We start from the raw sequence: 13,292 nt of genomic DNA on the forward strand, positions 1-13,292 counted from the left end.
CAAATCGAGAAACAGATCGCGACGTACGAGATACAGGAACAGTATAAAGAATTTCGAGGATACAGCTTGGCGTGTAGCTGAAGAAATAAAGAATTGCAAAATACTCTACGTGGCTGGAGTAACGCGATAGGCGTTGTTGGCCAGCGAAATTTAACGCGTATGCAAATCATTTCGTGATGTTAACGGGGAACCTTTCGAATCGATTTCTACATTTGCATACGTTCGAGAAAAGATTATCGGCCGTATTCTCTCGGAGATTAGACGGCGAATGTTTTTTTTAACGTCGACGGTTAACGATGCTTTGATTCTCGTTTCGATCGAGCGACGTTCGTAAACGCACGATAGGAACGTAAAAGGCTCTGTGGCGGTTATCAGAAATTGTTCGCGCGATTAAAAACAGTTTGATCGGTTCTGCAAGTGTGCGGCTCGGCGCGAACTCGACTCGAAAAACGCAATAGCGCAGCGGAATGGTGGTACCGCGAGGTTGAAACAATGCGATAGGCGTTGTTGATTCGCGATTATAACGCGTTGCGCCGCACTGCAATGAGGTTTGATGGATTGACGCGCGGAATACGTAACGATCCACCGATTCGAGGAAGTTGTGCACCGACGTCCTTGATATTCGGCGCGGCGAAATTTTTCGCGAATGAAATATTTAACGTGTATCTCCCGATCGTTGCGTCACGCGGCGAACACTCGAGAAAGAGAGACGGAGAGAAATTGCACGGTAGATTTGACCAATGTTGGGCGGAATGTAATCTAATTACATTTCCCACGATTACTGGTACAAAGGAATTGCACCGGTAATTGGATTGTAATTATACGGTAATTCCGGCGTAATTACGAAGTAATTATATTGTAATTACAATGTTAAAAAACAGTGTAATTGCGACGCGATTCCTTTGTGGAAGTAATCGTTGCGAATGTAATCTGATTACTTTTTAACCAATATTTGGTCGCTTTCGTGTGGCTTTTGGCGTTTCATTGTTGGCGAAACAAAAGAGAGTCAATAACGTTTTTCGATAGGCGTACAGATCCGGACAAAAGTCGTGGCACGGTACGATCGTTGCGATACAAATGCGTGTAACTGTTAATAAATTGGTTTAAAGAAAAGAAGAAGAAGTATTCTTATAATGGTAATTGACTATAAATGACAGAAAGCTTGTTGAAACTGGTGTGAGTGTATTTTTTCATACATTGAGACATTTGAGGGTTTGTGTTTAAATAAATTAAATGGGAGCAACTGTACTCCATGTATTATTTATTCTAGTTCACCACATAACAGAAGCAATAATATAATTAAAGTAATAGACAAAATAATGTCGAACAATATTATTTTAGAATACTATTCGTCTTTTGGAAATGGTAAACAGGAACCTTTCATCGATCATTTGTCACGAGCTCTCGATCAGCGAAAGAGTAAGGATGACTAATAACGCGAGAGAAACTACAACCGAAAAGAAAGCAATATTAAATTTATGCAACACGGATAATTAAAGTATCGAAAATCAGATTAAAACTGCTGGTTACCATTCAAGTCAACATTTGCATGTTCTAAAATTCTAATCGCGTCGATAATTTCAATTCTACGAAACTTGGGATAAGAAGTAAACGACGATACTTCTGATTTCTGGTTCGTTGAGTTAAGATTACTTCCAATCAAATAAATCGAATGAATGTCCTGATAAAATCGATAGAAAAATGTCTCGTTCGAATAAAAATCTTCCTGTCTGCGAGGTATTGGGTCGCGCCAATACTTTTGCCCCGCGTGTGCGGTTCGTTTTGTTTTTTCGTAATTAAAACGAGCAACGCGCGTAGCCAATCGCTAACCAGCGTGCATCGTGAAAAGATCGAAGTTATTCGAGCCGCTGGCACAAAAGCAACGATCGCTAATGATGTCGAGTTACAGCCGGTTCGGTCTCGTCGATCTCGCGGCTTCATAAATCACCGCCGCGGCAGATCTATGCAGATCGACGGTGCTTTTTGCGCCGAGCGAAACTTCTTTGTGCATATACAGCTTCTGGACCATAAAAATGACACCTCCTCGTCGAAGACGCGCGGTTTCCCAGGTGTAGATCGTCGAACGAGAACACCTGCGCGTCCTCGATCGTCGCGTTTTGGTATTCGACGGGGGATCGAGGGAAACGTTCGCATTGTTCGCGATACCGACGAACGCGAAAGTCGTTTCCAACGGGGAGAAAAGCGCGAACTTGGTCGATCGATCGTTCGTCAAAATATATTCAGGGACGCGTGCGACTCATTTATACGATATGTAATGAAACGCGTGTGCGGACAGCGTGCACGTGGAACGCGCGACGCTCTTCCATCGCGAGTTTGCGTGGACGAAAACCGCTCCCGGAACACCTGATCCGACAGATACAGGTCGTTTCAAAGTATACACTTGTCCCTCGGAGCACGCGATCTCTTCTGCCGCTACGAACGATGATTTTTTGCGACGTAGATCTTTGAAATCACTCGTTAAAAGGGGAAACCGTGATGGGTGAAAATAAAGGCAATATTCAAGAATTTTTTCAGAGTATCTATGAAACTTTTTCTGATAAATGTTTCATTTTCTCGAAAGTACATTTCTTGGACTACTACTTGGAAAAATTTCGTATAAAAATATTCATTATTATAGCCATATAGAGTAAATCTTCTGTAACTTTGTCATTTTTACGAATTTTAATATTTTAGGGGGTCATTCGTAAAGCCCCAAGCATTGAAAGGAGATATAAAAAAAAATATTTCAATTTTTTCAATCCGTTTCAGTGGTTTCTCCCGTTAAGGGGTGATACTCATGCAAAATGGTAAAACGAGAAGCGATATTTGACAATTTTTTTACAGTATAAGGGTTTGATGAAACTTCTCGCCACTTTTCACATATATTCTTTAACATTTCAAGATACAAATATATTTTTTTCGTTACGTTTTATCGACTTTGAATGAAATAATAAATGTTGTTCCATATGTCGATGACGTTGATCGGTGTACAGTCTAGCGTAGTTTCTTTATAAAAAAAATACCAAATAGAACATAACAAAATTGAAACAAACCGTGGAGTAAGAATTTTGAAAGAAATTGAAAAATATTATTTAAGAACTTGAATAATTAAATGCGAAATAAAATAAATGAAAAATTGGCCATCGGTGTTGAATTTCATTCGATAACGTAGAATTTAATTTTTAATATTTATCATTATATCTTTACAGCCGTATTATCGTTGGATTAGCATCTTTTCGCGGAAAATGAGAACAAAGGCGATCGTATTCGGATTATTTTTAATTATATATGTACATATGTGTTTGTTTTCCTTTCCTTGAAACATATAATTGTATATTTATAACGTTAATGTCCCGAGGACCGTCAATGTATAGTGAAACAGAGAACCACCCGAGGGGTTAATTATATCAATTTACTGTAAGAAAATTAGATACAGAATTTTCATCGACACACGGGGTGGATTGAGCGTGCAAAGGGTTTGGCCACTTCGCCGACGGGAAAATACGTATTTAATGTCGGTATTGAAATCGAGATAACTCGTGCTCGCGCTCTCCACGCCTCGTAACGCTTTCTAGGTATGTGCTTGCGAAATCCTCTTCTGGTCATTATGTCAGTTTCATATTGCGCGAGCAGTCCACACGGAGGCGTATGCATTCGTCGATCCCCGTCGCGCCGTGTATCATTTGCTCTCCAAGTTTTTCTTATTCCCTCTAGAATCGACGCCGAGGATCAATGGGTGAGAATTCACAGCGATAAGCAGACCTTGTGTAACATTCAATAATTAATTTCCTTAATTTAACCGCGAGTCGCGAGCATTGTTTTCATCCGTCTTGCTTAAACTGTCATGCTGATAATTTGTTACGAGATAAATTTCATCGTTATATTGTACTACAATTGGAGACGTTATTTTTCATTTGTTGTATAATTTAATCGCTCGCGTCGGCGATTCGAAGAAAAAGAATCCGCCTTGCTCAAGAATTGTAATCAATATCGCGCAAACAAAATAAAATACACCTTTTGGAAGCTAATTGGTCATGATTCTTGAGAACTATTACGATTCGTACGAATCATTAACATTTGGTTGACAAATTACTGTCCTCCCCTTGCAGTTTCTTTTTCTTTATTAGTCTTCGATTAATAAATACTTAACCACTTGTTATTAAAGTTTTCCTTTAATAGCAACCGCGGATTATTTGGAGGTGTTTCGCGGTTGTTTACAAAGCGTTGGCCCGAGGTGGGACACGATGAATCGGGTCCCCTCTCTTCGTTCGAGGCAAAAAACTTAATTACAGTCCGGCGAGATGGCTCGATATCTCGCCGCGTTCTCTAATATTTGCCGTGCACGCTGGAAGGTAAATTCGCGGAATCGTAAACAAGAACGATAGTCTTATCGTCGGGCGTCCTGATATTCGCACGCTCACGATTTCTTTTCGCTGGAATTGTTGTTTCGTTCCGCATCTATGTCTGCTCCGGATGACAAACGTGAAACGCATTACGTCTGATATCGAATCAAATCGAGACGCGAATGCCTCTTGTTGACAGACGACGTAAAAGATTTCGCGAGAGAATAGATTTCTGACTCACCGCGATCGACGTGTCTATTTCGAGGATAAATTATTCTGTCGTGGAAAATCGCGCTGATAAAAAGCTCACGATGCGTTGAATTCTCTCTCGAGTCTCCTGCGCTCGTTCGATGTTTGTGTATATATTTCTTTTTTTACAAGGTATAATTTCGTATACTGAATTTTCTGGTACTTTTGTTTCAGACGCTTTCGCGTGCAATAATGTCTCGATAAATTATATTTTGTATTAATTTGTCGACTATTTTTAGATCTCGATTTAAGTTCAAGGAAACAGAAAAAATTATAATCCCTGCAAATGGAAGATTAATTATTGGTAAACGACACCGCTAAATTACTTCGAAGCTGTTGGTCGTTCGTATAAAAAGATTCTCTCCGAGGGCAGGTAATGTCCAGCCTCGAATCGATTAGCTTCAGGCCCCGATAAGTCTGGATCCGCCTCTGAGTTCATTGTTAACTCCTATGATTCATAGCTCGAACGAGCGTAGAAAACTTCGTACGATGCCAGCAAGCAAATGGCCACGCTTTCTTCAGAGTGTCATTCAAGGTTTTCCCGCCTATAATGCGCATCGTTACGCGGAAGTAAACTCGTAACGATTTCTCGAAACTGCTCGTTTGAGCATTCACGAGCACCAGGAGAACGATGTGTAAGCCTCCTCGTTACTTCTTGCGTAGTTACAGGTTTCTGGTTTGATACTCGTTCAGGTATTCCGTTCGTTCTCTCTGAAAAATCTACGACTCTCGTATAATTTACTCGCAGATTGATCGACTTCGGTTACATTTTTTTTCTTTTTGACGTTACTTTAACGCCATTCGTAATGATCGAACGCTAGAAAAAACTTGAATTCTAGAACGATCCCATTAAACCATTTGCATTATTTAACGCCGTAACCTCAATTTCAGATATCACGGATGCGCCGAGATACAACAATCTAACGTTCAGATATCATATTCAGCAAGAATTCATTTAATATAAATATTTAGATATTCTTTCGAGTATAGGCGTGCCAGAATAAAATGTAAAGGTTATGTTAATTGCTCGTGTCACCTTGCGGCCGCATCGAATGGTAGTATAACTTCACCATGACACGAGTCGTAACATCCTCAGCGAAGAAAAGATCGTACCGATCTTTCTTTGCACTCGCATATAATGTCTCGCGTTTAAAATGGTGCCTAGTCGAGAAGATCGATCGAAACTCTCCTTGCGTTCGGCGCAGAGTTTTTTCAATTCCACGATTTCCCGCGACTCTTGGAGAATTCCTTGTCGATGGAACGAGGGACCGACTGACCGATCGTTAGTAATTACTCGCGAGGCACCGGCGTTCTCGCCGCGACTGTGGCGATATATAAATAAACGAGTAAAATCGTTGGAATGTCTCGATAAACGAGCGCCGTTACTCGTTTCATTTATAATCTCGTCCATTACCGTAGCCGCGACGAATCGCATATGCGAGCGCGTATTAACCTGGCCTTTTTGTCCGTTTCGCAGGAGAGGAGAGATCAAGGCGGCTGAAGCAGGAGGTGGAAGGAGAGGTCAGTGAAAAAGGAGCGAACAAGTGGGTAGCAGAGGTCGGGAAGGGCATGATAAGCAAGGACACGCGTGTTTCGCGAAAATCAGCTGACTTGGTGGACGATTCCCGACAGCCGGTCGTCCAAACACCGAGAAAGTATCGACAGACTTGTCGCCGCGCTTCTTCTCGACAACGGATGTCGGAATAACGCGTCCATCGAGCCGTGGCAGGGCAGAGGGTGCAAGGACTTCGTTAAACGGGTGAAAGTAATACACGTCGTGGTTTGTGCCCGAAGAAGTGGAAGAAGCGTGGACGGTGAAGGGAGAGACGAAAGGAACAAACACACGGGGATCGTTGAATTTTCTGCGCACCAGGTACGTCGATAACCTCTGAGACACTCGATGTTCGAAAATCGCCATTTTGGTACTCGTTGGGAGGTCCCCTAATATTGGACAATTAAGGTCTTTTTTAAATCATTAAAAAAATATAATATTTTATGCCTTCTATACTGTTTTATTTATAATATAACAATATTAGAAATTAATACACAAAACAAGTAATATTATTATAATAGTTAACTGAAACTTTGGTTGAACTTTGGTATAGAATTTGAACAGATTATTAGTTGTGTATATATTAGGGATTCTTATCGAATTAACAAAAACAATTATTATTTTGAACCTGCGGCCTCAGTAATCTGATTATGGGTCAAGTCTGACAAGGCGTCAGTTACAGCGTTGGCATCGTAAACATTTGTCCTACAATGTTCTACAGTGTCCTGCGTTCTGCAGTGTCCTAATGCGAATAACTTTATCAAGAAATTGCAGATTTAAAGCAGGTCGATGACCGTGTTATAAACGTTAGAAGCCACCGTCTTAGAACGGTACCAATTACCAAGAATACCAAAAATGGCTATTCTCGCACTCACGGTATCAAATCTTTATCTGTCGAGACGCGTTCGATGACGAAGTCGCAGAGTCCAGACGTTCCCGAACGCGTCAGATCCACCACGTGGAAATCTTCCGGGTGTTTTATCGATCGGTCTTAAAAAATGCCCGATAGGCCGTCACGTGTTGGCGAGCACGCGCTCACAATAGACATCGCATTGTTTTCAGAACCGATCGCGGGCTCGTCGTGTCAGCATTCTACCGACAACGGCGGATAACGTCCTCTCGTCGTTATCGCGATGTCGTCGTTACGAGATCCACCGTGCCGGTAAACACGAAATTTCCTTACGCCTGATCAGGCTAGCCGGGACCCCGGTTCGACGCGACGTTCATTCACGCCTGGACCCTAGGATCGATCGGACCAAAACTAAACGGAATCGAGAAACAGCACTGACGAGGGAGAACGAGACTACCAAAGAATTTTTCGTTCGAGAAACGTTTGAAAACTAGATCGAGGGAAGGTGGAAGGGTAACGAAAAATCGAACCTCGAGGAGACACGGTCGAACTTACGAGATCGTTTCGAGCGAGTCGGGTCAGAACAGTTGCACGAGGACGCGGTTCAGGCTGTGTTGACTAGCACGTGGTTGATAAGGATAGAGGGGTGCGTGGTGAAACGCGACGAGAGGGTGAAGTGAAGGTGTCCTCGTGGGGTGCCAGAGTGAGCACGATAGCACCTCTGGTGCCCTCGGCCGTGGGTCCCGAGGGGACGGACGCCATGGCGGCCTCTTCGTCCTCGTCGAGCGGCGAGCAACAGTACTCACTCAGGTGGAACGACTTCCACTCGAGCATCCTCAGCTCATTTCGTCATCTGAGGGACGAGGAGGATTTTGTGGACGTGACCCTGGCTTGCGACAGTAGCAGCTTCACCGCGCACAAGGTCGTCCTCTCTGCGTGCAGTCCTTATTTCCGGAGTCTTCTCAAGGTCAGTGTTTTTCACATCTCTACTACTTCCGCCTCGAATTTCGCCGCTTTCCCTTCGCTGTTCCCGTCGTTCTTTTCGCTGGCACTTTTTTTACCGTACGGTGGGTAGATTCGTTGGGATGGAACGGCGCTACCTTTTTCGGAAAATCGATCGATCGCGTATCTTTCGTAGAAAATTTAACGAGCGATCCACTCTTTTACTATACATCGACGGTCTTTAAAAAGGAAAATACAGTTTTGTCCATAATTGCATTCGTTCCTAAATAAATAAGAATGCTCTTGGGTAGAACAAGACCCGAACAGTGAATTCAGAAGCAGAACGCGTAGGAAAAACAGAGACTCGACTTCCTGATGTAAATCATGGTTGTAATTACTCGAGAATTATTGTACCTTAGGGATAATTACGGCTACGATATAAAAGCTACATTAATAGACTCTAACAAAATGTTAACTGTGATATACTTGTTGAATAGACATTCGGGAATATTTTACAATAAAATATTTCCTCTATTTTAGATCATGTACAAAATCGAAATATTTTCGAGTCAATATTACAGCAAGAGTTATTAGAATAACATGAAAAATATTACCTCTATTCTCATAGAATAATATCGACGTTTTTAAAATATTTGTCGCGCCGTAGGTGAGATGATTAATTTATGTATAAAATTCTTCTTATTTAGTTATTTTCTGAACTAAATTTTGTTCGAATGTATAAAATGCAAGCAATTTATCTACATACTACTATTTTATATTTATAAAAATATCAATAAATATAAATTTCAATAAGATATTATACATAAATTAAATGCATCTTTATACATGCTTTACACATCATAAATATTATTCTAGAAACTTTCGAGAATAGTTATTCGCGTTATTTTTTCGTCAACGTCCACGCGAGTGTCAATGCTTTCAGCCATGTGCAAGTATAACGTATTAAATAGGCCAATTGACTATTCTAAATAATGTGTCGCTGATATGCGACACTGGTCTATAGTTCACGCTTGATTGGCGTATACGGACACAAAATAAGAATCATCGCTGTCACGAACACGCGACGTTAGTTTCCAACGGGAATTAAGGGCATATCAAACTAAACAATAATAGTAAAGCAATTTCTACGTAGAAGGCCAAGTAACGCTCGTATCGAAATAAAACATAAACGTAGCTCGTTGTACTTTTTAATATTCACGATAACGCTGTCTTCCCTCGCGTGAATTTTCTCTTATCAAAAAATATTTACATTTCTCTTAGATCGCCGTTGGAATCTTTTGAGCAAACACGTTCGATTTCTATCGCAGATATTTTTGTTTTTTCTTTTCAATTTACAGCGAAGTGAAATCGATCTCGCAGCGTTCGCGCGCGAAATTTTTTACCGGTTCACCGTACACGGAATTTATTGCAAAAATATATCCCGTAATTTAATGCAACCGGTAGATTTTAATTATCCTTTGTCCGCGACGCTGGGCGCACGACAGTTACAAACATTTAACGTTCGTTTGAAGTTTGGTTTATTTAAAATTATGACTAAGAAATTATAACGAACGGTAGCTCGTTATATAGAGTATCATGTATAAATACATGCTGTTCGTTTGCCGATCACAGATGCTTCTTGTATCGTGTATCGAGGTATTTATTATTTATTCGCACTAGCTGCCATTCAAAGGGATTTAGGTTTAAATCCCGTGGCAATTGTAGTGCCTCTAAATCTGGCTTTAAATGGTTTAAACATACTAAACTATGCCATCTGTTATTTGACACAGATTTTTATTTATTTACTTATCGATTTATTTAACGACCTCGTCGCTCCGGATAAAATACTAATCGCTCCAAATATATAGCGTACGAATAGAGAGGAAAAAGTATACGTGTTCGAAGATAAAAATATTGTCGAGCATGTTGCCCAGATCAATATTGCCCACCTCTTTAAAGCGATAATGTATCGCGCGAGTGATTTCGTACGTCGGTAATATTATCCAAATAATTCGCCGCGAAATATAAAAGACGAGTTCGCGTTCGTGCACTTAATGCAAGTATAAAATTCGGACGAACGATCCCCGCGGCGGTTCGAGGAACGGAAGCGGGTAATTACCGGTCTGCAGCAGGAGTAAGAATCAGAAAGGACTTCCGGTTCGATTTGCATAACAACGTGCCGCCGACCAACCGTGGTCCTCCGCGGCCAAAGGACGATCGATCACTTCGATGTGTCGTCGCGATGTCGTCGATCGCGTCCACCTATCTCTTTTCACAAACCCGTTTCCTCGAGTTCCCCCTCGATCGACCCTCTCATCACCGCCTCCCGAGACGGAGGTTACGCTCTATAAATCGTCCTCCTAGATGAAACATTCTGGCGAGGTCAGTAGGATCAATAGATGGCGAGAAAAAGATTCGCCCGATCGTCGCTTCGTAAGCTTTTCGCTTTGGCGAACCGGTTGGTAACTGGGCCTCTTGTTTTCTGCGCGTTCGTGAGTTTCGATTGTTTTGCGGCTTGCAACGCGAGACAGACAAAATAGCACGCTTCGAAATTAATCGAATTTTTCTGCATTAAAAGTTTCCAGAACGTTTTTGTCGACATGTGTACGAAACGAGACTTTTTATTTAAAGAAATGGAATTATTAACATTCTGTGCTCAATACATTTGATAACTGGAATCATTTTTTTTCTGTTAAAATATTTTTATAAACATTTTCTTACTCCAGATTATCCCAGTTATCCTGAATGTACTGTTTTAAGTCGATGATGTTTTCAAATTATTTGCTACTTTGGTATACGTACATTTATTATTTTAAAATGTTTACCATTCGTGCGCCCTGTTCTAAATTTTATTTCCGTTTTAAGCCGAATCCAAATTAAAAAAGTATTATTTTTGTTTTGTACTATTATAACCGAAAATAGTTATATAACAATATTTATCTAACGTTAACGTAAATAAAGAATAAAATTCAGCGAGCTTCTTAAGTTTGGTATTTTTGAATAAAGAGAAAAGTCGAACGCGAGCGTTGCATCTTTCACGTATGTAATCTTTCGCAGAATCTGTTCCGCTGCATAATGCATATGCTTAAAAACCACATCCACCGCACCTGTGCCGCTATTCCCTATTATGCCTGAATTCACCACGGATGAAGCAATCATTTTTATTTTCGTTTTTGAGAATACCATCAATCTCGTCGCGCGTCGTTGGAAAGTTTTCGCATATCGATGCGTTCGTATTCAGGTTCAGAGTCTATATACATATACTTTAACATATTCTTCCCGCGATATTGTTGCTAGAATTTCGAAACGTTGTTTTCTACTCTAGTCTTGCGTTCCAAGATGGTTCGAAGCAAAGCAGCGTTCATAATTTCTGGGCGAATATCATTTCTCTTCCCTCTGCTAGCTATGGCAATTACACAATAATAATTCAGAATCATTACACGCTACGAGTATGCAAAATTAATTAAAATTGAAAAGTATGGAGCAGTTGACCATATCGCGTGAAACACAGTTCGATAGACACTGGACCATCGTTTAATTTCGTAGTGACGCGATTCTATTGTTTTCTAAGTAAAGTCTGAATGCTGCTCAAGTGAGTCTTATAACCTACATTGTGTACAGCGAGGTCAGGGATCAGTACGTAGATAGATAAATAGACTTTTATTGGCCTGGGATAATAATATCCCTTAAGGACATGGATGGTATTACTATACGATACAATAGCGTCAGCTAAAGCGCAAACTTAACAAAGATATTACTTAATAAAACTTACCGCGAGCATTGTTCTGAGCTTTTTACAAAATGTACGCTTTCAATACATACTTTTATGGGTGTGCAGTAAAATACACGGCAGTTTACGTTTGACATAATTCATAGTAGAACAAAAATTTAAAAACTTACTTTTATATACCTAGGTTTTACTCAAATGTAAATAATTAAATTTGATGAAAGAAACATTCTAATCTGCTCAACTTCACACGTCAATATTAATCAGTTGAATATTGTAACAACCAATAACAATTTGTTCTACGTCAAATAGTCGAAATGTACAAATTCTTGAATATACTATTGATGGAGTGGTGTTTGAAGTGTCTGGGCCAAGGTTGCCCAAGAAGCTAACCTCGCCATGGGCGTACCCAAAGCCATGGGAGGCAGCATCGGTCTTAGATCGGTAAAAAATTGCTAATATACTGGTCAATCAGTTTGGAGGCGGCATGTAACGGTTATTTTTAATAATTTTCCCTCGTTTGGGTTTTTCCGCGAGATTGCTACTGGCCCAGGTCAACGCTTGGTGCCCAGGTGTTTATGCGATACCTGACTCGCCATAAAACATGTGGCACTGGTTTTCGATGTTATTGCAGATAGTAAAGTCATAGAACGCTTGGATTTGAATCAATTTAACAATTAAATAGCCGCCTTAATGGCACTTGGTTATAGGCAAAACTTGATTGTACGAAAGGTCTGACTCTACATCCGCTGGTTTTATGAATTTACTGTTACACTGTCTATATCTGTATTTTTATACTAATGAGGTACAGTAATGATTCTTAAGATAATCATCGTTCCGGGGTTGGCACGTTCAACTTTCGTACAGCTCAATTGTGAAATGTTCAATTTACGAATCAGAGTAATGGTTTTTTCCCCCGGCTGAAAAGGGCCTAACGCGTTTGCTGTCATCATCATCGTACAATATAACAGTAAAATTAGATTTATACCAGCGTCTATTAAATCGTAATCCTATGTAAATAGAAATCTGGCATATATTTGCACAAATTTGAAAACTAAAGCTAGACCAGTAGTCTTTTTTGTTCTCCGTCGGCGTGTCAGCGAACGCGTTAACCCGTGTCTGCCGATATGTCACTGTCGTCGCCACTATAGTGAATCGCATCGAATGCATTTTCATCAATCCGTTGCGTTGGCCTCGTAGATAAAAGTTCTCTCGGTCGTCGTAGAAACGACGGGAGCGATTGTCCCGCTGCCAGCGAGAAATTGACGTTGGAAGATGCGACCGACTTTCTAATTGACGCGTAACGCTAATTGATTTTAAGTGTCGGGCACGGTATATAGGGTGTCCCGGTGAGCATAGTACGACCGAAAAGAGAGGTGATAAAATAAAAATTTTGTCTTTGAATATTGATTGATTACTGACGTGCAACAGGAGTACGATTCGGATATCGGTGTAAGTAGAAGAAGCAAGTAACAAACAGACATGCTAGATCGTATTCGATTGCATACGCGAACCACGAATGTTCGAAGAATAAATTTTATTTTACATTTTCGATTTACTTTATCACGTAGAGTGAGCCACGGTTACTGGGACACCCTGTGTATTCTAGTCGGGTTAATAACGCGCGAA

General features: G+C 40.7%; 1 protein-coding gene across 7 annotated transcripts in view; it reads left to right on the top strand.

The window, feature by feature from the left end:
• LOC122404713 (protein abrupt) overlaps positions 1-13,292 on the top strand; it is a 94,875-nt gene that overhangs the window by 24,361 nt on the left and 57,222 nt on the right. For all 7 annotated transcript variants that reach the window (XM_043408924.1, XM_043408921.1, XM_043408923.1 and 4 more), the window contains exons 2-3: positions 6,070-6,465; positions 7,207-7,961. In XM_043408924.1, the coding sequence (XP_043264859.1) occupies positions 7,755-7,961 (207 nt within the window). In that variant the 5' untranslated portion in view covers positions 6,070-6,465; positions 7,207-7,754. The remainder of the gene's footprint in view (positions 1-6,069; positions 6,466-7,206; positions 7,962-13,292) is intronic.

This window comes from Colletes gigas, unplaced genomic scaffold (assembly GCF_013123115.1).
Source record: "Colletes gigas isolate AHSC1104 unplaced genomic scaffold, ASM1312311v1 Colletes_gigas_Sc00003, whole genome shotgun sequence".
In the NCBI taxonomy this organism is placed as follows: domain Eukaryota; kingdom Metazoa; phylum Arthropoda; class Insecta; order Hymenoptera; family Colletidae; genus Colletes; species Colletes gigas.